Here is a 26,288-nt window from a genome sequence, read left to right on the forward strand (position 1 = left end):
TTTTTCTGGGATCCTTACAATTGTTTCGCTTGTTTCTTCGTTCTTTTATTGACGTTGTCATTATTTTCCAGGACATATTTCCTTCTTCGGATTCAGTAGCTCCCGATTTGTCGGCCCTTTCAGAGATGAACGACTTTAGGTGAGGTAATAATTGAAGGGTACGAATAAGTTCTTCCTAGCAAGTGCGCACATACGTTATTTTACTAGCCACTTCTATAAAGGAAGAAGTATGCTTATTCGATTAGAGATTTCAAGTAATATTGCTCAAATAGTCATACTAATTTCACTTAAGAATTCCGCTTGTCAGGAGCACTAGTAACAACTGAAACCGTAACGCTTGATCATTTTTTTCATACTGATACATCACTACATTACTGCAAGAAAAAATGGCTGTAATTATATATGATGATGTCTGACTAAAGAAATATTGAGAACAACCGGCTTTCGATTGGCTCAGTAGTTTTCACCACGTTCACGACCCTGATGAGCTGTGCCGGCTATGACGCTCCATGTGCTGTAAGTCCAGATTTGTCAGTGCAGCGGCATGACTTTGGCATTTCAGTTTTCGCGTTTGCTTAAATTAAAGAAACACTGAATACAAGAACAATATAAATAAAGGAGAGCCCCAATGTGAGGCTTCTCTATGCATAAATAACGAAAGCAAATTAGGAGCAAGCAGAAAAAAAAACAAAAATTGAAAAACGACATGCAGGACGCCAAAGTGACCGTGGAAGTATACAAAATTGCAGGCTAGCAGTGAAAATGTATTAGTGCATATATCCAAAACACGGTTGGCCACCATTGTCCCCTTAAAACGACTACAAAAGACTCTTAGCTTATAAAAACAAAATATCTGCTTTAGGCTAATGCATATCTTGTAAAGTTATGAAATATGTTTTCAGTGACTTTTTTAACGTAGAAGGGGCGCCAATTCTCCTGATGGGTCATGGAGCAAAAATTTCAAATCGCAAAAAACGATGCCGTCAGTCTTTCGTAGTCAGCTGAGCCTATGAAAAAAATATATATTTCTCTCAGCAAAGTGACCAGAGGCCATCCATATTGACTGTCAATCTGCAGGTGAGCAGACAGACTGCACATTATAGTAGGCTTACGCGAAGTTGGAGCCGTGGGAGAAGTCGCAGCCGTGGCAGGCATCTGCGCTATCGTTGGGATCACAAGCTCTGGAGGCACGCTCAGTGTTGTAGCAGGATCGCCGCTGCCTCTTGTAGTACTGCCAGCACCTTCGGTACTGCTGTTTCCATCATTACCTTGACGAAGGTCATGGTAAAGAATTTGATGTGACATCAGTACAGTGTTAGTGAAGTGCTTAAGTGAAGAGTGCAATGGATCTCAAGTGAGGCATGCAGCTCAAGCTTGTGGGTGCGATGTCACAGAAGGCGCAAAGTAAATACTAAAAACAGTCTCGGTATGTTGATGAGCCACTTGTTTCTGGATAACGACGTAAATTGTTCTTCGAACATGGTGGATGATTTAAAGCGCCAGAATACGTTGACAGTCACATGCAGTCATGCCCTTGAACGTGTATCGTTGAAACACATTGAACATAATATCCGTTAGCTGCTTTCCTGTTATTTTGAGTTCGGAGTTTCCTGACCAAAACAGAAATTGGAATTTCTTGTCTCTGAATGACACTTCTATCGTAGCAGTCATCGCTTGTGTGGTTATCTATGTTTATTTTGCCGCAGAAAATTATTTTAACTCAATTTTAACAGAGATGAACTGTTACTTTACGTTTAAGATAGAAAGTACGTTTTAAAAAGAAACCTTTGGTTTAAAAAAAAGCTTGGTCCAAAGACGTTCGTCTCTAATGATTTCATGTTAAGGTAACTTGCTGGAAGTTGCGCCTGCGGCGTATCATTCCTTCATGGTGTCCTTAAGAACCAGTGAGCAGTTAGATACTTGTCCGCTAACGTATTACCCTTTGCGGGATACCACGTTTCTGGAGACGTGGGTGACATTAGCAATGCTTGTTACTCCCATTTTGTGACGCTTTACCACAACTCATTACAGAAGTTGTAGTGCTGCGAGGGTGTTGCGTCCAAAAAAAAACTACTTTAGAATTGACTGTATGTTAATGATTGTGTCATTGCCGACACTTTAAAGAAACACTTTAGCAGAATTCGGTCGGTCTCTACAATTACAACTGTGTCTCCGTTCTAGTGAAACTGTTCACCCCAAGATAGGGCTTCCAGCGTTGCCACCGCCCTCCCCGTCTTCGGTTATCTGGAATTCCTCAATGGGCAATGCGTTCACGCGCAAACTGAAATGATGTAACTGACATTTGTTTTGAAGGACACATTTAATTGATAATACGCGGCAGGCGAAACTTTCAGTAAGTTAAACATTAACAATAAATCTTCTAGAGGCCCATGTTTTCCAGAACAAGTTTATTCACTGCGTTTGCTGACAAGGTAAATGTCCCTATTCGTCACTTGCTTAGAAAAAAAGGTCATCAAAAATGTTGGATCACACATGGAATGTTAGGTGCAGTGGTTTCAACAAAATGTTTAAAGAGGTCACGGGGCCCTGCGATTGCGAGCCAGACGCCCGCGGAAGCTCGCATGTGGCCGAATTCACAAAAACTTTAGTTGATGAGGACTAGTATCTGCGGAGTCGCTTTACCCTCTAACTAGTTCACTAACATGATTACCTGCCCCGTCTCTTGAGTTTGCAGCAATTGCTACGAACGGGTTGATGTTTGATTTTCCTATTATTAGTTAACTTCTCTTATCAGCTACTCCTGCTTGCGAGTTGCTTGATAAACACGAATTCAGGTTCTAAATTGCCACGGCCCATTACTGTTCTATTGTTTGTAGCGAGTATGCCCGTCCGGGTGAAAATATGCGACTATGTTTCTTATCTGAGTCGCCTAATGTAAAAAGAAAAGCAAAAATAAATACATTCCGAACCTTGCAGTTTTAAATTCTTTCAGGTTTGCTCACGTGAACTTATGTACACCGCATATAAGCTGCTTTAGCACAGAAAATATGTTGAAGTTAATAACCACGGCGAAAAACGCCATTGTGTGGTACGTTCTTTCAATTTATCAATATAAAAACTTCATCTCTACATATAAAGGCTGCCTTTTTAAAGACTGTTCAAGAGTCTTGTAGAACGGCAAATCACATCGCACACATGTCGTTTTTACAGAGCAGTTGCAGAGTAGGTGGGCATATTTTGCCGCAAATAACAAAAGTTTGCGAAGACATTTAGACCGCAGCTCTTGGGTGCCCAGTCCTGGGGAGAGCGTTGGCGTCGGCGTTGTAAGTCGTAACCGAGCGAACGTATACAGCGAAGGATGAAAGCGAATGCGGAGCGCAACGGGGGATGAAACGCGGCGACATCGAAGCGAGCGCGAGGAGCAAAGCGGAGAAGGGTGAAGCATAACCACGAGGCGGAAATTGGAGGAGAAGGGTATGGCGAAAGGGCCAGAAGAAAAGCGTAGTGCCGTGCACGACGCGCTTTATGGAGACGATGGCTACGAGATGGCGCCAGTGTATCGGGCGTTGTCTGTATGGAACCGAAGCTCTGCATGAGTGGAGGTCTGTCTGCGGCGGTACTCTTAATCGCGGCCATACTTCACCCACGTGCATATCTAGTGATCTCCCGATTAGCGAGGCAGTTGCGCCACTCTTAGCTCCGTTTGCAACGTGCCGCGCGAGACAGATTGCCCACGCCAGTGTACTGAGAAATGAAAACACGCCTACAACTGTGCTCGAATTGCGCTCTAGGGACGAACGTAATTATGCGTGATTTTTTTAACTTACGAAACTTCCTTAAGCTTTTGGTTGAAACGTTGTGTGCAGTTGTCGCTTTGCCAAATAGAATGGCTGCTTAAACAAGCTCACATTACACATAAAATTCGCTTACCGTCGGTGAAGCTTTCGGCATCAACTGAAAGGAAAAATGTATACATATATACGAATGTTGCAGATAAAGAAGCATAATTCGCACAATTCCTAGCAATGAACTTTAGGGGAATATTGCTCTGCTTTAGTGACACAATGTTCATGTAAGCGTAGTGCATTTTACTGCTATCGCGCGGTATAACGTACTCAGCTGTAGATGATGAATCCTAAGTGTTGACGAATCAAATTATTCCCAACACACATCATTGTGCTCAATAAAATTTATGTGCTGTACACTTCAGGGACAAAGCCGGAAGTAATAATCTCACTCGGGTTACCTTGCCCCTATCGCTAGATTGCTATATGTAGACTGTTATTTGTACGTACTATATTTACAGAATTTGATATTAAATTACATTTGGTAGCTTACCTACTTCCTGCACTGTTATATATAATCATTGAATCATACAGAAGGGTAAGACATTTCCTGTTGACATGTATTGGACTGACGAACTCTCGCACAAAAACATTCAGGGTGTCCTAATTTAAAAATGTACCCGTTTATGTAAATTAAGGAGGGTCTTCTGCGTAATGGAATCAACAACTCTTTTCTGCTTGTAGACTCACCGAGGGTGAAGGCCAACAGGATTGCGATGAGCGTGATGAAGACGATCAAGCATGTAGCCAGCATTGCGAGCAACGTGAACTTGTGGGCGCTGAAGCAGCGGAGTGAATAAGAGTGCATAAGCGGGCTAATATATTCAAAAATCATCATATACCCAGAGACAGAGAGAAACAACTTCATGTAGTCGCCTGCAGAACGACACCATGACTAAATGGCGCCGTGACGCGGGCCCTGACGTCTTCTCAGCGGGTGGTCTCTACTCAACTCCAGCGCGTGTTACCCCCGCGGTTGGTCGCCTCGAGGGGCAACGTTCCGTCGGTTTCGCTCAAAAATAATTTCCGGCAGAACCCATCTCAAGATGATTGCCGACGGCACTATGATCAGTACTCAATCAATGTAGCGACACGCCGTATTGCCACCACAGAAACCTGTAATGTATGAGCGGGGAATCGCAGCCTGGATCCTGTTTTGTTTTTGCCCTCGAGGCCGTCACCTAGGCTGGGGTGCATATGGCCCCACCCCACCCAAATCGCCGGGCATTTTCAATAAAGTTTTCACCACCACCACCACCTTATTCCCGCTAAGCCATCTAGCGGTGCCCCGCGAAAGGTCGCTGCTGTTGCATGATCTCCGAAGCCCATGCTGAGAACTAATCTCTAAATTCCCTTTGGAATTACTGCACCTTTACTGCACCAATTACTGCACAGTGGACATCAGACCTTTGTGCTTAAGGATCTCGCGTGTCACAGCTTTAATACCACCTAGCAACGGGGTAATGTCAAAGCATTTCATTTTTTTGAAGACTGGCGTAATGTGGCCCGATGGATACACTCACAGGGGCTGTGGTTGGCTAAGAATGCTGTTCCCTATAAAAAAACTGGCAGTGTAGCGACGAAATTTTCCAATTTCCCATGTTCACTCTGTTTCAGAGCTTATTGCCGCAAACTGTAAATAAATGCTCCCGCTTTCAGTTACCTTCGAGCACCGTGTTTATTAGCCTCTATGATAGAATTACAGCCGCAGCAAAGTGGTGGCCACAGTGTAGATTCCCAAACCAGGCACATTTATGTATTTATGGAAAGCAAAGCTTCGTACTAGACACTCTAGGCCCAAGAATTAGCCCCAGGCTGGCGACATAGTGTGGCCATATTGAGGTGGTGATCCTCTGCAGTGGTAAACTTACGCGTGATGGGCTATAAGGAAAGAAAGTACACGGTGTTAATGAAAGCATTCAAAGTGGTTGGCGACAGGTTAACCCTGTTTTCCATATTCCTGCGTAAGAACAACTGCAAAAAAGAACTCGTCATTGTCCGCCGTGACATCGTACTGCACGTAACTGTAACATGCACCTTATTGTTAATGAGGAAAGAGAACAGGGTAGAATACATATGTATTGAGAAATTTCCGATCATTTTCTTTTACACAGGTTGCATCGCTTCAATTGCTTGTGAGAGAGGCAAGTGGGAGAGCTGTGGCGTTAATAATACAGTTAAATGCAATAATGCCTCCTGCACAATTTCACATAACCAGAAACTGTACACCGTCAAATTGCCTTCAATCTGAAGAGCAGGATGAGGTCTCGGATGAGCTACACCAGCACGTATGGCACTGCCTCTCAATTTCTAGCTCTTCCTTTTGTGGATCGTGTCTTGAACCCTCGCCCGGGTAACATGGCGTTTTAGTCCAACCAGGACATTTTCCGCAGTGGACTGCGTCTGGTCGAATGTTTTGCCGTATCAACCATCTAACCTTCTCATGCCTTAGATTTCTTTTTGCAGGTTTCGATATTCTTGCTAGGCTACTTCATTCGTTTTGTCGTATTTAGTCACTTTGCATGTTCTCTACATTCACGTATTTTTTATATACGTCTTGCGCGGGCACACATTTCGTTCTTAATTTGTGAACCTATAGCTTGCCGTATGTGACACAGTTTAGTCATCGTCTGCGTTAATTTTTCTGCACTTTGTCTTGAGGTTATTCATAAATTGATATTGTTCATGCTGCTTTTTCCAGGCTATCTTACAGCATATTAATTTTAATGTTTTAATATTCTCTTCCTGTACACATATTGGCTCGCTAAGTTTAAGATCTAGTTGTACTTTTTGAATTTACTGTTTTGATGTTGTGCCCTTACGGGTTGTGCAAATAAGGATTTAGTTCCGTTGATACTTTCTTGCTTTTTTGGTTTCCCCTGCTTTACGCTGACGTAAACTTATCATTACGCTTACTGCAATGCTTTCCCAGAAGCCTCTAATGCATTTGTAATTAAATAAAAAGTTAGATAATGCTCCAAATATATTCATTAAAGCCATTGGGCACAAATAAGAAGAGAAAGTAAAATGCAAGTGGATAAGAATAGACAAAATAGAGACATGCATGAATGCCGATGCTCTCGCTGAAAGAGCCTGTCACGACTTTAAATTTTTATTTTAGGAAGTGAACCACTGCGCGGGTTGAACCATCATTTCCTTACTTTTGGAGAAAAAATACTTATTTACAAAAATTTTTAAAAACGTTACCTATCACCTAGGGAGCTTTCGCGTGTTTAAAAAAAATGTGTCCCACTCAATTCAATGTTTGAAATTGCATTGGCATGTATATCATTATCAGCAACTGAAGCAAGATCAATCTGCTGATATGGGCTTTCCTCTGCGCTAAGTGGGGTGATGTGGGGATAGTGGAACACTAATTACGCTCAAATATTTTCGTTTGGACTAAACAAAGAAAATAGGAAATGGTTCGATGGTTCATTACATATTTAGGTGTGGAGGTTCCCAAGATCTCCGCTTCCGTTTTTTTCGTTGAAAATTCACTCCCACCGCCAATGTTAGTTACTATGCTGGCAACAAATTCCATATTGAAAGAGACGAATTCTATGGAAGATATCTACTAGAACATTAGAAATCGAAACACAATCGAATGGCTGCCGGCAAATAATAGAGAGAAAGTGTACGGGTGTCTGCTTGCGCATGTGTCAGTACGAGAAAAGTTTCACCACAGACAATTATATCGCATACACTGGATACGGCGCGACAGAGCCGTGACACATTTCACCTGTTCAGAAAAAAAAAGGTGCCTCATGGTTTCGCGGAAACAGCGTTTTATTCAAACGATGCAAATTTTTTGTCCGCAATAGAGCACTTTCACGCGACTATGAAACTGATGTTTGAGAACTTATTTGACATCTATATTTCGAAGTTACAGTAACCATAAAAGCAGCATGCCACAATCAAACGGGCGAAATATTCACTAGCGTTTTCTTATAGCAAGAATTACAAACCGTCAACCGTTTTAAAGCAAACAGTACTCACAAATTTGTCTTGATGTGGGCGCATTCCCGCCATCTGCAACAAGAAATATAACATGATATGATACATATGGCAAGCAAGAAAAGTTGCTCTCTTTTATTGCGCATTGTGTACCGATCAATAAAATTCTCAGCGGCTACTCATTCGCTTTTTACTAAAGCTAGACAATGGCACGCACTAAGACATGCTGCTTGTATTTATCTTAACACGCCACCTTACGTCAGCGTGAAAATGTCTAGTATTCAAAAACCTCTTTACAAAAGGCAACGACGCTTCCACAACATAATATCCTTTTACTATACTGTGAAGCATTTATTCGTACTACACAAAATTTTACTGACTAAATAATTTTTTTTCATAAATGACCTGCCTCTCGCCAACTACAGTGACATTTTGTACAGGTTTATATGGGGAATGGGGCACATGGTGCAGCTGAACCTTAACCAGGCAGGCGTGGTAAACCTTCCATTCTTGGAAGGCATTACTTCCCACTCCATTGTCATTGAACGTACAAGCAAGAAAGGACATAAAGCAAGCCATGGCATAGTATGGCTGAATATTCTGGCGCAATTTCGTGCAGGAAGCGGAGGGCATTCAAAACACCTGCGTTCTCATCCAATCTAGTGTTCACCACAAAATAAAGCAATGGCTTTGGTTCGTGCTAGTGAAGAGACGGAAAAGAAAGCTAGTGAGATGAATACGAGATGTCGAAAGACATTGGCGTTGTGGGTTGAGCCTAGGCAATACGAGTGGCTCTTTTGAAGCGTGTCCTGATATTATTTCGTATACGAAAGTTAGAAATAGCAACTGATGGAGTTTTTATGAAGAAAACATGGGGAACAGGGTCTCTTCTGTGGAAACAAATGTTTCATTCTTAGTCTTGTCTAATTTGTCACAGCGCGTTTATATTGGATGAAACCTTTATCTGCGAGTTAGCCACAAAAGGCTGTTAAAATTGGAAGGCAATGCGGCCATGCCTTACCATTGCAGGGGGGCGCCTCCTGGTTCGCATAATAGTCATACACTGCGAAACAATACATGAGATATATTAGTGAGAATGATTCTTTCCAGGCTGCACAAGAAATGCCAATCACACGGTAACATGGCAACAGCACGGCGCGCATTCGCAGCAATGATTTTAGCTATCAGGACAAAAGACGTGTTCGAACGAGTGAGCGTACCTGCGGGTCCGTATGCCTCGTATCCTGCAAAACGAAGTGAAGAATGAAAACATGGGGTGCTTATTATTTATGTTTGATTTACAATCATTCCATGCGCTAAAACAAGTTTCTACTGGTTGTTTATATGCATCACTTTCTGAGTATAGTGCCAGTGGAAAAGGATAGGTTAACCGACAGCGCACAGTTATTATTTGGAATTCTTAGCTTAATACAACTGCTGATGCTGTCATCATTCCTTAACGAAAAAAAATGCCTTCAAACTGCTCACGCTTGTAATTCTTGTGCAGTCGTGTACATATTGGTTGCAGGAAAGGGACCTACACTTTCCCATTCACCGAGTATAGCACTGGCCCAACATGTTATTCAAATACAAGAAATATAAACACGTAGGTCCCCATGTAACTTCAAGGATGTTTACGAGGATATTTTTAGTTCTTAGAGTTTCTCAAACATTAGAGTGCACGTATTAAAGTGCAGCAGGCCACTTGTTCGTGCGTAGTTTAATTTTAGCGAGAATTATTAATCATGAACCGTACCGTCCCCTCAACACACATACAGAGAGAACGTCACGCGTGCACAAAGAGTGCGCTGCAGAATTCGCGTGGGAGTCGTAACTCTATGCAATTACCTTATTTTCTGGTAACCAAGGATTGCCATCTGATCGCATACTGGTGTCACTTTGCGAAGCCAACGTTCCCTATCTCCGGTCACATGCAAAGAGGGAACAGCAACGGGAACAAAAAGGTCTCACCGCGCTTCGCGATGTTGTGGTAAGCTAAAACTACTCGCCTCAACCAAAAATCTGACAACGCTTGACAAGCACTTCGCAGGTATTCTGTGTTAAGTGTTTGATCATGAGATGACTTGTCACCTCGTACTCATAGCACCTGTGTGTCTAAAGTAGCTGCTCACGAAAGGACGGGAAAATTCGGCAAGTCCTGTCAATAACGTTTACGCACGGTTTACGAGGTTCACGGCTGCGTGTGGACTTTTCGGTGAGACATCTTGCATTCATTTCGCGCCCTGCTAAATATTACGCCTACTTTTCCTTTTCAATCCGTTTAATAATCACCATAAAAGAGTGGAGATTACGCGAAGACATTTGGGGTAAATAAATCAAAGCTAAATCAAAACCATAATTAAAACGTTCAAAGAAAGTCGGCCTGTCTGCGAGGCAAGTCGTAGTGGGTGACTCGGCAATAAATTTATTTGCTTGGAATTATTTATTATGCGTACGCCAACCTAAGTACACGAACGTTGTGCCGAGATACTTGCACACGAGACCCGAGGATATCCGCAAGGGTACACAATAGCCTGAACTGTCTTGCGGTGGTAAAGTTAACGCGTTGGAACTTGCGTACGCTTTCAAAGACTTTATCGCAAAGCAAAGCTACTCAAATGAAAAAGTTATTTCAAAGCTGCTAATAACAGTTGTTTGAGCGTGAAGTGACGCACTGTAACGGAGAAGGATAATCAGCTTACCAGGAGCACCGTATGCCTCAACCCCATAATCTGAAAAAAATTGTATAGAGAAGCGGAACGAGATTTATTCGTTTATGTAGTTATATAAAATTCGCCTTGCAGATACAGCGCAAATGTTAGCGCCTGTAGATTGACCAACAATGATCGTCTTACAAGCAGGAGGGGCGGCCTGACGTTCATAGCCTGCAAAAACATAGAACAGGAGCAAAATTTTGCTTCTTCGGGTAGTGTAAGGAGCCAAGTTTGAGATACTGTCACATAAGCGGCTGAAATCTTTGGCTATCCAAACAACCACACACATGCTTTAACCGCGACTTCATGGACAACACGTTCGGCAGCGTGTGTAAAGACTGTGGCTTAACTTTAATGAAACACTGTATGAAGACCTTTCGCTCGTGATGACTATGTTTGCAATGGTTAAACCTCAGCCACTTTTTTGGTTCGGAGTAGTTGCGTGGCATTGTGAGCGACAAGCATAGTAAATGTGTCATACCAGGAGGCAGGGGCACTTCTGGCTGTGCAGGTTGCGCAGGAGCTGAGAGAGAGAGAGAGAGAAAAAAAAACTTTATTGTGCTTGTAAAAATTTGAAGGAGGGGTGGTCGGAGCCTCTCAGTCCAGGGCCCCACTGGCCTCTGCCGCCTGCCTGACCTGGCTAATTAAGGACTTTTGTCCTGCCAGGTCGGAGCGGGCGAGCTGTGCCTCCCACTGCTCCATTGTCCTACTGGTGTTTGGCCTATGGGGGTGCTTAGTGCACTTCCAGGTTATGTGCATTAGGGTAGGTATGCCACCGCACCAAGGACAGTTGGCCCTATAACGAGTGGGATACATGGCGTTTAGCAATTTTAAATGGGGGAACACCCCGGTCTGTATTTTACGCCAATCGGCGGCCTCTTCCCCGTTAAGTTGTGGGTGAGGCGGCGGGTATTTTCTTCGGACTCCACGCTGATGTGCAAGGATGTCTTTGGCATCTAAATTGGTGGAATTTTGTGAGGGGTAGTACTGGTGGTTGGGGTTAGAAGAGGACGCCGTCGCTCGGTTAGTGAAACCTCGAGCTAACGCGTTAGCCTTTTCGTTCCCCTGTACCCCCGCGTGGCCCGGGCACCAGAGTAGGCGATGATGGTGGGTGAAGGATTTGGGGATTATTGTGAGGCTAGCCCCAGTCACGTGCCCCTTGAGAAACATGCGACATGTCTCCTGGGAGTCCGTGACCACGACCGAGTCCCTTTGCGAACGCTCCGCGTGAGCGAGTGCAATCGCCACTGCTAATATTTCAGCCGAGGTAGGGGATCCCGCCGTGGCTGACGCGGTAATATGCTGTTGGCTGATAGCGTTCACGACTGCCAGGGCGTACCTCCTTTGGTAGCGCTGCCCGGTCGCCTCTGCATACAGAGCTGCGTCCGCGTAGTACGTGTTGCACCTATGGTTATTAGAGTAGGCTGATTGAATGTGTTGTGCACGTGCTTTGCGCCTTTCTTTGTTGTACTCTGGATGCATATTGCCGCTAGGTGTCACGCGCCAGCGCTGAAAAAGAAGTGACTTGAATGCGCGCTCGGCAAGAGGTGGGCGCTGAAGAAGAAGAAGCAGAGGCTGAGGACGCCACTTGAGTTTTTGGTGTACGCCATCTTGGACAACTGTCTGTCTCGCCGACGCCGGGTACATCTTCAATTGTCTTTTCGTGACAAAACTGGTGGAGGTGCGGGGTACGGTTCATCCGATGCCACAAACTCCTCCTGGTAGCAGGAGTACCAGCCCTATACTGCTGGACACCCCTGTTCATCGGGCCAGCAGGAGAATCCGAGGATTACCTCCGGAGCTTGATCACATCTCCGCAACAACATCGACGCCCCCACGGACCAGTATGGAAGGAACATCGACGTCTCCATCGACCATTATGCAAGCGACGGCCACAACGGCAACTCAGTACCTGCTCCACAATCTCAGAGTGCCGAAAGTGTTCCACGGGGATGTCTTCGAGGATGTTGAAGACTGGCTAGCCCAGTTTGAGCGCGTTGCTGAGATAAACCAATGGAGTGACGCGGCGAAGCTGAGAAACGTGTACTTCAGCTTGGAGGACGGTGCTCGCACTTGGTACGAGAACCGAGAAGGGCTCCTGAAATCGTGGCTCGAGTTCCGCCATGACTTGCTGGAGACATACACAAATCCTGATCGCCGCGAACGAGCCGAACGGGCGCTCCCATCCCGCATTCATCTGCCGAACGAGAGCGTGACGTCGTACGTAGAGGATATGACGCGCCTCTTCCGTCGGGTGGACCCTAACATGTCAGAGGAAAAGAAGCTGCGCCATCTAATGCGGGGAGTTAAAGAACAGCTATTTGCTGGCCGGGTTCGATGCCCGCCCAAGACCATGGGTGAATTCTTAACCGAAGCCACCACGATGGAAAAGATGCTGCACCATCGCTCAGCGTTCTATGAAAGGCAAATGAACGCTGATTCACCTTCGGACCAGCGCTCAGCTACGTATGACAGACACGCGAATGCTGCTTCACTGACGGACGCGGTTGCCTTTGGAAACCTGGACGTTCTCCGAGACCTTATCCGCTCTGTGGTTCGTGAGGAGCTTCAACGGCTCAGCTGCCCACCTCAGCCCACGCTGGGTTCCATTTCTGCCCTCGTGAGAAGTGAAGTGCTGCAAGCGATCCAAGGTCCCGTCGCAAGCAACAATGCGCCGCCTGTGACAGCACAGTTGCAACGGCCGTCGTATGCGGAGGTTTTGGGGCGAGTCCCTGTCCGCGCTCCGACCCATTTCATCCCCGCCACGTCTTACGCCGCGTCATACGTCCCGCCGCTCCCATCAGTGCAACCGATCCAACGTATGGAGGATCGGCGCCCGCTCGAAAGAAAATCTGACGTCTGGCGTACCCCGGACAGAAGGCCTCTGTGCTATCATTGTGGAGAAGCCGGTCACGTATACCGCGAATGCCCATACCGCCGCCTTGGACTGCAAGGTTTCGCCGCGAATTCACCAAGGCCCAGATATGGCGAAAGGCCTAGGGCGATTGAAGAGTACTTGAACCAGCAGGGTATGCCACTGTTCCCGCGGCGGCAGTCGCGCTCGCCGTCCCCCAGGCGATCTTCCCCAGCTCCTAGAAGCCCTCCAATGGCAGCGCAGGGACGATCGCCAAGCCCTCGCCGGGAAAACTGAGAGCAGCGACCTTCGGGGGCGAGGCCGCTGATAATCGCCCTTCCGAAGACCTCCCATCGACGCGAGCACAGTCTATTCAGCACGATTCAGCGACGACAGCAGCCGAACTCAGTGACAGACTCTCGCTAGACATACCTGTTGTGCTCGACGGCCGCCACGTTAGAGCGTTATTGGATACGGGTGCCGACTACTCGATCTTGTGCGGCAAACTAGCGACGGAACTTAGAAAAGTTATCACGCCTTGGTCTGGAACGCAAATTCGTACTGCTGGCGGGCATACCGTAACACCGTTGGGCATGTGCACGGTCAGAGTACAAATTCGAGGGTCCACGTTTCCAGCCAGCTGCCTTATACTCCGCGATTGCTCTCGGAACCTCATCTTCGGCGTCGATTTTCTGCGCGAGTATGGTGCCGTTATAGACCTCCGGGCACGCACAGTGACTTTTTCGACAGAGAGAGCAGCGAACAGCCGCGACAATTGCCGACGTAACGCGCTTCGGGTTTACGCCGACAGTGTAACTTTACCACCACGCGCAAGTGTCCTGGTAGCGGTCGTATGCGATGATCTGCGGGACGGCGAAGCTGTTGCAGAGGGCAATACCTCCCTTATCCTGACTCACGGTGTATGTGCAGCCCGCAGTCTCATTATGCTTCGAGGTGGACATTCTGCGCTCCTCGTGACGAACTTCAGCCAGGAACATCGGCACCTGTTTCGCCGTACTACTATCGCTTTTGCTGAGCCCATAGCAGACGTTGCTGAATGCTTTGCGTCTATGACAAAGAACAACCCAGCTCAGACGCTCAGCAACATCGACATCAATTCAGGCCTTTCGGAGGACAAGCAAAAAGCGCTGCGCGAGTTGCTATTTCGGTTCAAGGAGTGCTTCGCACCTACTTCTAAGGTACGCCAGGCGCCCATCACGAGACACCGAATAATCACGTATGACGATTCTCGTTCCATACGACAACTGCCTTATCGCGTATCGGCGAAAGAGCGCAACGTGATTAATGCACAAGTGCAAGAAATGCTTCACGATGACGTCATACAACCATCCCAAAGCCCTTGGTCGTCGCCGGTGGTCCTTGTCAAAAAGAAAGACGGAACGCTTAGGTTCTGTGTTGACTATAGAAAGTTGAATAACGTCACAAAAAAAGACGTTTATCCGCTTCCGCGGATCGATGACTCGTTGGATCGGCTGCGGCGAACCAAGTATTTTTCATCAATAGATTTGAAGAGTGGATATTGGCAAATCGAAGCTGACGAACGAGATCGCGAAAAAACTGCCTTTGTTACCCCGGATGGACTGTACGAATTTAAAGTACTTCCATTCGGCCTGTGTTCTGCACCGGCCACATTCCAGAGAATGATGGACACTGTTCTTACGGGTCTGAAGTGGCACAGTTGTTTAGTATACTTAGATGACGTCGTCGTGTTTGCGGCTACCTTCGAAGAACATCTGACGCGTTTAGAGGCGGTACTTGAGGCGCTCCGCTCCGCTAATCTCACACTAAAGCCAGAAAAGTCTCACTTCGGTTACGAAGAGTTGAAGTTTCTCGGTCATGTCGTGAACGCCGATGGTGTCCAGCCTGACCCAGACAAAACATCCGCTGTTGCTGCTTTTCCGACTCCTCGTGACAAGAAAGCAGTACGCCGCTTTCTCGGTCTGTGTGCGTACTATCGTCGCTTCATCGCAAATTTCTCCCGGATCGCCGAACCACTCACACGGCTCACGCGAGACGACACACCCTTCGTTTGGACGGACGAGCAGGACGCAGCTTTCACCGAGTTACGGCAGCGCCTGCAGGAATCACCCGTGCTCGCTCACTTTGACGAGGACGCTGACACCGAGGTGCATACCGACGCAAGCAACATCGGTCTTGGCGCTGTTCTCGTTCAACACCAGGAAGGCATCGAGCGAGTGATCGCTTACGCCAGTCGCACCCTTTCACGTGCCGAAATTAACTACTCCACTTCCGAGAAAGGGTGTCTAGCGGTTGTGTGGGCCATCATGAAATTTCGGCCTTATCACTACGGTCGCCCTTTCAAGGTGGTGACAGACCACCATTCCTTGGGTTGGCTAGCCAACCTACGAGACCCGTCCGGGCGACTTGCTCGATGGAGTCTCCGTCTGCAGGAGTTAGATGTTACCATCGTCTACAAATCGGGCCGCAAACACGCAGCTGCCGACGCGTTGTCGCGCGCTCCCGACAAAACTTGCGATAAGGACATGGACGAAGACGGCGCATTCCTTGGGGCCCTCACAGCATCTGACCTGATCACACGACAGCGGGAGGACGTCGATATACGCCCTCTCATCGATCACCTAGAAGGCAAGAATGTTACAATTCCACGACACCTTTCTCGCAGTCTCTCGACCTTCTGCCTCCGAAAGGGTGTCCTCTACAAGAAAAACTCGAGTGCCAGCGACAAAGAGTATCTATTGGTCGTACCTGCCACCCTCCATGATGACATTCTCCTAGCCTGCCATGATGAGCCCACGTCTGGACACTTGGGATTTTCCCGCACTCTTGCAAGAGTACGCCAGACGTACTACTGGCCCAGACTTTCTACCACGGTGAAGCGTTACGTGCAAAGCTGCCGTGCGTGTCAACGCAGGAAATCGCCGTCTTTGAAGCCCGGGGGGTTACTGCAACCCATCGCACCACCTAGCGCACCGCTTGATCAAATCGGTATGGATCTTCTGGGACCCTTTCCCTTGTCAGCCAGCGGAAACAGGTGGATTATAGTCGCCACAGACTATCTAACACGCTACGCCGAGACGAAAGCTGTCCATCGTGCCACCGCCTACGAAGTTGCCCAGTTCTTTATCGATCAGATAGTCCTAAGACATGGTGCCCCATCACATGTCATCACCGACAGAGGAACTGCCTTTACGGCCCAACTGATAGAGGACATATTCGAGCTGAGCTGCACGCAGCATCGCAAGGCCACTGCCTATCATCCGCAGACCAACGGACTGACGGAACGGCTAAACAAAACCATCGCTGACATGCTGTCTATGTATGTAGACGTCCACCATAAAACATTGGATCAAGTCCTGCCGTACGTTACATTCGCGTACAACACCGCCATTCAGGAAACAACACGCTTCACACCGTTCCGTCTTGTCTACGGGCGCGAAGTCCAGACCACGCTAGACGCAATGCTCCCGCACGACACCGACGCATCACTTACTTCCGACGCCGAGCAACTTGCTCAACACGCAGAGGAAGCTCGTCAACTCGCGCGCATACACATCACGACGCAACAGAGTGCAGACGCGCGACGCTACAACCTTCGACATCGGCTAGTCGAGTACCAGCCAGGTGACCAAGTTTGGGTGTGGACTCCAACTCGTCGCCAGGGGTTGTCTGAGAAGCTGTTGAGTAGATACTTTGGACCCTACAAAGTGATACGCCGCATCAGTGAAGTGAACTATGAGGTCATTCCCGACGGTGTAGCGTCGCCTCGGCGTCGACAGCACCACTCAGAGATAGTGCATGTTGTTCGCCTCAAGCCGTATTTCGCGCGTTAAGGCGGGGCCAACCTGATCTCATACAACTTCCACACTGCCACTTTTTCAGTAGGCATCGTAGTTTCGTAAGCATGCAGTTTCGATGCTTTTCTTTTGGCAGGGGGATAATGCCGCTAGGTGTCACGCGCCAGCGCTGAAAAAGAAGTGACTTGAACGCGCGCTCGGCAAGAGGTGGGCGCTGAAGAAGAAGAAGCAGAGGCTGAGGACGCCAGCTTGAGTTTTTGGTGTACGCCATCTTGGACAACTGTCTGTCTCGCCGACGCCGGGTACATCTTCAATTGTCTTTTCGTGACAATATTCTTTGGAATTGGGGCTACTGTAATTTTGGATCTCATCGATGGAGGGAGAGGTACGGCCTGCTCTGTGAGATAAATGGGGTATGCTGGGATATTGAGTCTAGCCAATATTGCCCTACCAGTTTTTGTGAAGCTGAGGCGCTCCCTCTGTTGCATCAGGGTGGCTTGCCTCAGTTCGTCGAAAGAATTGTGCACCCCCAAAGCTAACATGCGCTCCGTCGAAGTACATGTAGGCAGGCCCAGAGCAGCTTTGAAAGCGGTTCGGATTATTGTGTGAGCCTGCTTTTCCTCCTCCCTGTTCAGGATTTGGTACGGTAAGCCATACGTTATTCGACTAAGCTAAATCAAAAGCATAATTAAAACGTGCAAAGAAAGTCGGTCTGTCTGCGAGGCACGTTGTAGTGGGTGACTCGGCAATAAATTTATTTGCTTGGAATTATTTATTATGCGTACGCCAACCTAAGTACACGAACGTTGTGCCGAGATACTTGCACACGAGACCCGAGGATATCCGCAAGGGTACACAATAGCCTGAACTGTCTTGCGGTGGTAAAGTTAACGCGTTGGAACTTGCGTACGCTTTCAAAGACTTTATCGCAAAGCAAAGCTACTCAAATGAAAAAGTTATTTCAAAGCTGCTAATAACAGTTGTTTGAGCGTGCAGTGACGCACTGTAACGGAGAAGGATAATCAGCTTACCAGGAGCACCGTATGCCTCAGCCCCATAATCTGAAAAAAATTGTATACAGAAGCGGAACGAGATTTATTCGTTTATGTAGTTATATAAAATTCGCCTTGCAGATACAGCGCAAATGTTAGCGCCTGTAGATTGACCAACAATAATCGTCTTACAAGCAGGAGGGGCGGCCTGACGTTCATAGCCTGCAAAAACATAGAACAGGAGCAAAATTTAGCTTCTTCGGGTAGCGTAAGGAGCCAAGTTTGAGATACTGTCACATAAGCGGCTGAAATCTTTGGCTATCCAAACAACCACACACATGCTTTAACCGCGACTTCATGGACAACACGTTCGGCAGCGTGTGTAAAGACTGTGGCTTAAGTTGAATGAAACGCTGTATGAAGACCTTTCGCTCGTGACGACTATGTTTGCAATGGTTAAACCTCAGCCACTTTTTTGGTTCGGAGTAGTTGCGTGGCATTGTGAGCGACAAGCATAGGAAATGTGTCATACCAGGAGGCAGGGGCACTTCTGGCTGTGCAGGTTGCGCAGGAGCTGAAAAAGTAAGCCCGCAACAAAGTGAATGACAGACTCAACGACAACGCTTTCCAATGATTGCGTCAGGGGCGTAACCGAAATGAAGTTGATATATATGCCGTGGTACATCACACACAACAACTTGTAAATGAAACAGTCGATTCCCGTCGATTTCGTGCGGGTTATTTTTACGTATCTCGAAATTCGAACGCACTAAAAGGTACTGGCAAGAAACTACAGATTAGCGTGGAAGCAAAGCTTGTATTTTTTCAAAGGCGAAATTATGCAGCTTCGGTTGATTCGACCACCCTCACTGATCCCTCGTGCACGCAACGGTTACTAAAAGCATGAAACTACAAAAAAATCCACAGAAAGCAGAAAAAAGAAATGCGAAGGCATTATTGTCCATTGGAATGCCCCTGAGCGGTTGCTCGAGTTATGAACTGCACGCGGGAAAGGGCACACGTTGGGAGGCTTGATACGTTTTATTTGGCCTAACCGAAGCGCATTTAGAACGCAGGCGAGTTTTTGCGCGGACAAGGAACGCGTGTTTAACGCAGGCTTCATAGAGCAAGGGTGACGTGGTGTCGCGGCGATGCCCTCTCCCCTCACGCAGCACCTGGCGCGCTTTCGCGGCAGCAGCTGTTCCCTCTCGCCCGCTCAGCTGCGTCGTGACGCGTTCGTGGCGTGGCGTCGCAGCCAATGAGCGTTTCGCCATTTCTTTCTCTATGGTTTCGCTGCTACAGACTACAGACGCCAGCATTCTCGCTCAATGGGCCATCTGACGCTTCTAAATCGATACACTCAGCAGACAGCGCTAATGAATGTGAAGGCCTGAAGGTGAACTGTTCTTATATATAATGGGCTGACACTTGTTCTGCCATTGAAGCCATCCATTCCCTATTGTTTTGTGTCGCGTGAAGCTCCCGTACGGGCTCATGTAGACGCGGCTGGATTTCTTGGTCGCTGCATGCTGTTCAAGCCACGCATGGAGAGCTAGAAGCAAAAGGATAGCGCAGACTACTTCGAATTACAAAAAAAAAATAATTGAAATCCTTCGTTATGTTTAGGTCTATATTTGCGGATTTCGGATAATTCGACCCAATATTTTGTTCTCGCCAGAATTCAGTTAAAGGAGTGGATTCTATAGAGGAGGAATAGGAGAGTACAAATTTGTTTACAGACCTCCTCTGAATGTTTACAAACAGGATTAAAATGCTAGTAAACCTATTGTGCAACAATGAAATCAACCAACAAAAAAGAAAGATTCATCTGCATGTAATGAACAATATTCGAGCAGGGAAAGTGTGTAATTTATTCAACAAGTATAACAACGGATGTATCTTTAATAGAAATCTGGCAGAGCGCTCTCGATAGACGAGCAGGAAGATTAGCGGAAATAGGAGAAACATTTACGTGCATAAAGGAGAAAGATTTTAATAACTTGACGTGGGGCCTTTGGTTCTGCGGACTGTTAATTTACTGCAGGTTAAGCATGAAAACGGTAGTAACGGTAGTTATGTGGCAAGGAATAAATAAACTGAGAAAAAGATAAAACATGAAAACCACAAACAATAAATAATGCTTTAAAAGGAACAGTGTAAAACAACAAGTAGCAACGGCTTTTATTTAGGAATTCCAGCGATCAACAGAGTTGAGTGTATATGGTATGGAATATGGTGAAAACGGTAGCAAACTTAGTAATATTTCAACAAAGAAATCAAAGCAGAAAAATTTTCAAAATATAAAAAGCAGGAACAACGAATGCCCGGGAAGGAGCACTGTAATATTGTATTCAAAAAGTAGAACAAAATTTTTTCTAAATACGAATTTTTTGTTGAAGAGTGTCTATAGATAAAGCATGAAGTTGTGCGGAAAGCTGGAGAATATATGCATGAAGAAAAAGAAAACGGGTCATACTTGGAGGAGTGCTCCTTGGCACAAGAGGTGGTTTAGGAGCTGCAAGGTTCAACGTGAAAGCGGTTGCAAAATGAGTTACATGCCAATCGGCGCAGACAAAGTTATGAATACGGCAAACAGCAAGTAATCTAAAAGATCCATTGCGAAATTAATGTTATCAAGCATAACAACAGTACATTTCTTTAATACTAAATAACAGATTACGCGTATTTATGTATAGAGCACGAAAATGCGCGCGTAGCAAAACATTGTTTGCAAAAAAATGGAAAGCGTATCACACTTTTAGGTAGGACTTTCTCTGACTTTGCAGATTGTAGATCAGCTGCAACGTTAAACGGAAATACGGAAGTAAACTTAATTATATTGCGGCCGGTAACTCTGGCTAAGGAAACATAACAAAAATGTAATACACTGCAAACTGCCCGCTTCGTTAACAACCAAGTGAGTCGACTACAAAACATACCATTTATTGTCGCTCCCGGAGGCAGCGCGCGCGCAGAGTATGATGCCAGGCCCTAATGAAGGAGTTATCGTTAATGTGTTTATGTACCAATTTTACAACTCATATCTTGGTCATCGTGAGTTGAGCTAATAGTGTTCATAGTAAGCTGTTCTTAACGACAGGTGCGAGTCAACCGCTGCGTCGCGCAATATCTTAGCGAACACTACCAGCTAATAGCAAGCAGCACTTACGAACGAAACGCGTTGTGACTTCAGGCCCATATTTTCAACGCGTGCACATATGTAGAATGCTATTGCTTTGGTTCAGCCTCTTGAAACGTGTGTAGAAGACCGCGCTGTTAGGTTTCTATTACGGTAGCGCACATGCGTTCTCTTACACTGCTCCAGTCATCCGCCACCTGGGCCGTTATGAAGCTCATGAGACCGCGTTTCGTACCAGCCCTTTCCCAACGCCCAGAAGATGAAACCCTGAGATTATAAATAGTTTGGCGAAACGAGGTCGACAGCTGTTTATGGGCGCCGACACTGTCAAAGCAAGAAAGTCGCAGTATTTGCTACACACCAAGGGAACTGACGTCCATGTAAGTCACAGTCTGTCCAATACCTGCAAAGGAAATACAATGAAAAATTAACACGTATAACAATAACCAATGAAGGGAACACCCGGGAAAGGCGAGAGATGGAAATTCAAGACGACAAGCAAAACTAAAACAAGGTAAAAGTGGGAACCAACGTTTACACAAGTGGACTTCTCTTTTTTAAGGCGACATATGCTTTCCTTTGCACAGTATATACTTACCAAGGTACCTTGTTCTCGTTTTGCTCATCGTACTAAGAAACAAAACAAATTATGCAGATGGAACTTATATCTTGCAATCTAAGTGAAGCAAAGCCTTCGTCAAGCGGATAATTAGAAGCTGTAAGTTTGCGCACGTTATTCCTGCATTTTTGGCGTAAAGCAAACTAGCGCACGGGCATGTTTTCTCGCGGACCCGTGTCACGCAATGCGACACCAGCGGAGACCATCGCAAGAAGCCACAGTTGCCGTTGGAGCAATAGAAGTGTGCGTAGACGCGATTGTGGCCTCACGCAATAAAAACAATTGTTGCCTAATGGTCAGAGCATCGGCATACCGTGCGGCGGGACCTAAGTTCGACCCCATCATTGGACACGTTATTCAGTTTTGTTGCGATAACATCTATAAGAGCCTTCCGGGCGGCTTTCTGCCGCCGCCATGAGCTTTCGTATAAAGTCCAAGGGCGGTAATGTTGTCGCAGCGCTCTGTGTGCTGCATGTACGAGTGAAAGCGTGCGAGGTGGGCCGACGACGTGGGCCGACGGTGGGCCGAAGCCATACATAAGGCTACGCATATATTGGACAATGCCTTTTCAGACACGTTCCGTAATTTTTTTTCACTACGTCTACTACTTTTCTCAAAACAGCAGCGAGAGTCAGCTGCACCCACTGTTCACGGTCACGAAAGGACGCAAGCGTTCGCAAGACTTGCTTTAAAGAAGTGCCCCGCTATAAGGTTACTTCCTAATGCGAAATTTGAGCGCAGCTCGACACCTGTTTGGATTTCGCGATATCTTGAGGCATTGAAATTGAGGCTGAATTCACCGCACCGGCTGGTAGTGTACCATTGCCGTCAACGCCTAGGTAGAGGGAGGGGCCGTATGGGAACGCTAGCAAGGTGAACGGCATCCGAGCCGGCAGCGGACGAAGTCGACGACCAACGCGCGATCAGGGGAACGACGAGCGCGTTCGCGTGGTTACGCCGAGGGACGCCTGCGCCCAGCCAAGGCACGGGCACGTGAGAGCTGCTCTGAGAAAAAGCGAGCCCTTCTCATTCGAAAGAACGCGCTGCAGAAGCAGTCCACAAACGTTATCGTCCACAGCTGTTTTCAATGATAATGTATGTACAACAATTAGGTAAAACCTAGCAGGTATTCATAATTTGTGTAGCTGCTAGCGAAACAGGAATGATGCGTCGGAGGGAAGAAAGATTACGATCCAGTGAGGATAAACTCAAACGCTTCGGGGACGCAAGGAGTCCGTCGTTGGATTTGTCGAGGTCGTCCTTGTGCACGCAACGTTCAAATGAATATGGCCTTCCCAGTGTTGTCATTCTTTTCAAAGATAAGCCCATCGCTAAAGATGCATCTCATGTATTCATTATTAAAACCGTACTCAATTTATATGGGAACCATTACGCTGTTTTCTTATTAAAGAAGGCAAAATTAGTCACTCAAAGTGACAGGAAACCTAAAATGCATAACTTGTCTACGTGCGCGTGGCCTCAAGTGTTCACATTCGTCCATTCTGTTTTTTACAATTGCATGGTAGTTTAGGCAAACAATCCGGTCATGGTTTGGGCAAAATAGATGCGGCAGCTTTGAATTCGAAGGCTGAACGCGTTGGCCAAGACAAAGTTTTATTGTTTGTAGGATCCAGCATTACAAAACGTCTTGTGTTTGATTGTCGGCGAGCAGTTCAAACTTTAGTTATTGAAAGAGAAGGCGCTGCACCTCGGGTGCTGTAATGAAAATTTCGGACTTACCATAAGCTGAGAGACAGAAACATGTAACAAAAGTGAAACATATTGTATGACAGATTCAGTCAATGCAGTCTCCTTGATTTCGATTATTGTAGATTTCACTGCACATCGCGTATTGGGGCTGATGAACTACGTTCAAAATTCATCATACATTAGCCTCACGTCATAAAACTTTGAGCACTAATGTTCTTACATTCAACAAACTTCCTCAAACGAATATTCACTGTGACATCAAACGAGTTCCCGGAGGCTGAAAAGTGAATAATGGATTCCTAACAAAAATTTATCTTCTGTTTACGCCGTCTCTCAATGCCGTCTATTGAATCTGCTTCCTTATCATTCTGGTTATTATCGCTGCCGTCTGTGGCGGTCACCTGAATGCCGCATATTGTTAAAGCGCTCTTGCTTATCAGACACTGTGCCAGTGTGGGCCCAGATAGTCCATTCAGCGACATATTTATGGTCAGAAAGTGCACGCAGTTTTGCAAGGCTCGCTTTCACACGCCGAGCTGATGAAATTACTAGTTACCACATTCTAAGGTCTGTTATTCTAATATCCAGTCAAAGTTGGTCGTTATTTCCATGGGACAGGTGGTATCATGTTACACGCCATGCACATTACATTGAGACTGGAGCTGAAGTTGCACAAGGCGTATTACAGTGCTCAAGACAGCGCTCATGACTGTGCTCAGCAGTGAGCACTGTCTCTGCAGTGCAGTGACAAGGAGGTACTCGCGATGCAGAGATGAATGCGTGAGCGTGATTACGATCTCGACTAGTTGACGTGACTTAGAGCTTCGATTCCAGTGTCAATGGCTATTTGACATAGTAATCACGGCGCGCCGATACTAACAGAACACGTCTTCTTACCGTCAACCATTGTGCCTGAGAAAGAGCTCCAATACAGCCGGAAAGAACGTCGAGAAACGCCGGTGCGCAGTGTCAAGCAGGAAGCAAGCATGCACGAAAGGGGCCCGTGAGACACTTCTTCTTCACCACGATTCATAAATGCGGGCAGTTCCTCCTTCAGCCACTGCATATATTTTTTTTTGTAAGAGGGTTGCCTTGTGGCATATTACGCACACAGAAAAAAGGCTTGAGAAATCTTGGCAGAACTAAAGATGGTGCCATGTCTTGTGTGGGTTGTTGTAATCGCTAGCTTTTGAATCGCGACAAGAGATGAATTGCAGATTTCAGTGATGAACTGGTCGCTCAACCACCATGGCGAAACTTGCAAAAAAACCAGAACCTTTATTCAACATTGAAGATATTGCAGTGAGGACATTTAAGTAGCAAGTCTTCGGTGAGGATATTCTGGTAGCTGTTTTAACGTGGATGGGAATGCAGCACATCATTCTCGTGCAGCCGTCTACATAGCAGCCTTCGACTGGTTGAGGCACCCTTTGTAGTGAGACTTTACGCCGCTCCATCTGTACCAACGCGTCGCGACCAGCATGATAGCCATGACAGGAGCGAGAAAGGATTGGCGTTCAAATCATTATTTCTTTACGGGGCAGCTGCTGTGCTACGTTCTACAGTGCACAAGAACGTCCGAAGACCAATAAGGTGACAAAAGGAGTAAAAGAAGAATAAGAGGACGAAGAGCAGTACACAATTGCCTGTGGTTTAGCTCTGCTTAACCCTAGCCGAATTGCGGAATCAAGAGCTTTCTGTCTACGCTTGCGGTGTTCGCTTGTGGTTAAGCGTTTGGTTTAGCTCTATTGCATAGACAAGACAATACATACTGTTCAGGTGCAACCAAGCTTTTACGACGCTTGTCGAATCGTACGGCGCGTTCTTCTGGCGTCTCTTGAGCACGTTGTCTGTTCCTCGTTTCGTTCTGTCATTGTGGCGCCTCTTGGGCGCTCCCCAAAACGACTAAATACACTGAGGCGAAGCGCATATATATATACCCTCCCCCGCGAGGCGACACCTCCTCTCCCTCTACCCCAGCGGAGCACATCTGGTGGAGCGAGCGGCGACGGCAGCGGCGTCGTCGGTGGCGCCATCTCTTGGAGGGCGGCTACGTGCTACGGCGTTGCTGGGCAACGGCGGCTCAAGGTCGTCTGTTGGCCACGGCATATGGCAGACGGCATACAGCTGCCTGCATACAGCATACGGCGCGACGAGCGGCAATGGCTTGCTGGCTGACGTAGTAAAGTTTTCGCTTTAATAATTATGTTTTCGCTGCCTTCAATCTGGTGGATCCCCCAGTGTGGATTGCTCCATTTCAATGCGTAACAGCAACAATAACAGCTTATTCTTGTTCTACTCATCTTGTGTGAATCGACCAATTCTTGCGCGATCCCCCACGGTGGTTGTGTGTCTGTTGTGCAGAGGAAGCAACACCGATATATGTTAGAAGTGAGAACAACAAGTTTCAATCAAGCGTAGGCCAGCATACTACGCTTATTTGGATGCTGGTGCAATCACCTGTATATTGTACTCCAAACTAGCTATAACAGTTGTTCGCTTCCACGATTGAAGCTAGCGCATGTCGTTCTAAATTTTCGTAGGTTGGATAGTGTGGCTAGTCGCTGTTTCATCATTCTGAATGTAGAATGCTGAGGCAACCAAACACGAATAATGACACCTACATGTGCTTGCTCATGTACTATTTCAACATGTTTCATCATCTTGACGCTCTAACTCTCCAAATGTTTTTGGAATGGG

The 26,288-nt window shown here is 46.6% G+C and overlaps 1 protein-coding gene across 7 annotated transcripts in view; it reads right to left on the reverse strand.

The window, feature by feature from the left end:
* The window catches only part of LOC139048075 (uncharacterized), a 47,116-nt gene extending 21,402 nt beyond the window's left edge, over positions 1-25,714 (reverse strand). For 2 of the 7 annotated variants that reach the window (XM_070522475.1, XM_070522476.1), the window contains exons 1-3: positions 4,497-5,584; positions 3,892-3,915; positions 1,113-1,268 (exon numbers count right to left, since the gene is read on the reverse strand). In XM_070522475.1, the coding sequence (XP_070378576.1) occupies positions 1,113-1,268; positions 3,892-3,915; positions 4,497-4,674 (358 nt within the window). In that variant the 5' untranslated portion in view covers positions 4,675-5,584. Of the gene's footprint in view, positions 1-1,112; positions 1,269-3,891; positions 3,916-4,496; positions 5,688-7,805; positions 7,839-8,784; positions 8,827-8,983; positions 9,009-9,611; positions 9,685-10,465; positions 10,496-10,618; positions 10,649-10,958; positions 11,001-18,159; positions 18,190-18,312; positions 18,343-18,652; positions 18,695-20,596; positions 20,636-21,620; positions 21,663-24,485; positions 24,649-25,360 lie in introns of those variants that run through there. The other 5 variants (XM_070522479.1, XM_070522480.1, XM_070522481.1 and 2 more) reach the window with 5 other exon arrangements.
* Between the last annotated feature and the right edge of the window lie 574 nt (positions 25,715-26,288).

This window comes from Dermacentor albipictus, chromosome 7 (assembly GCF_038994185.2).
Source record: "Dermacentor albipictus isolate Rhodes 1998 colony chromosome 7, USDA_Dalb.pri_finalv2, whole genome shotgun sequence".
Taxonomy (NCBI): domain Eukaryota; kingdom Metazoa; phylum Arthropoda; class Arachnida; order Ixodida; family Ixodidae; genus Dermacentor; species Dermacentor albipictus.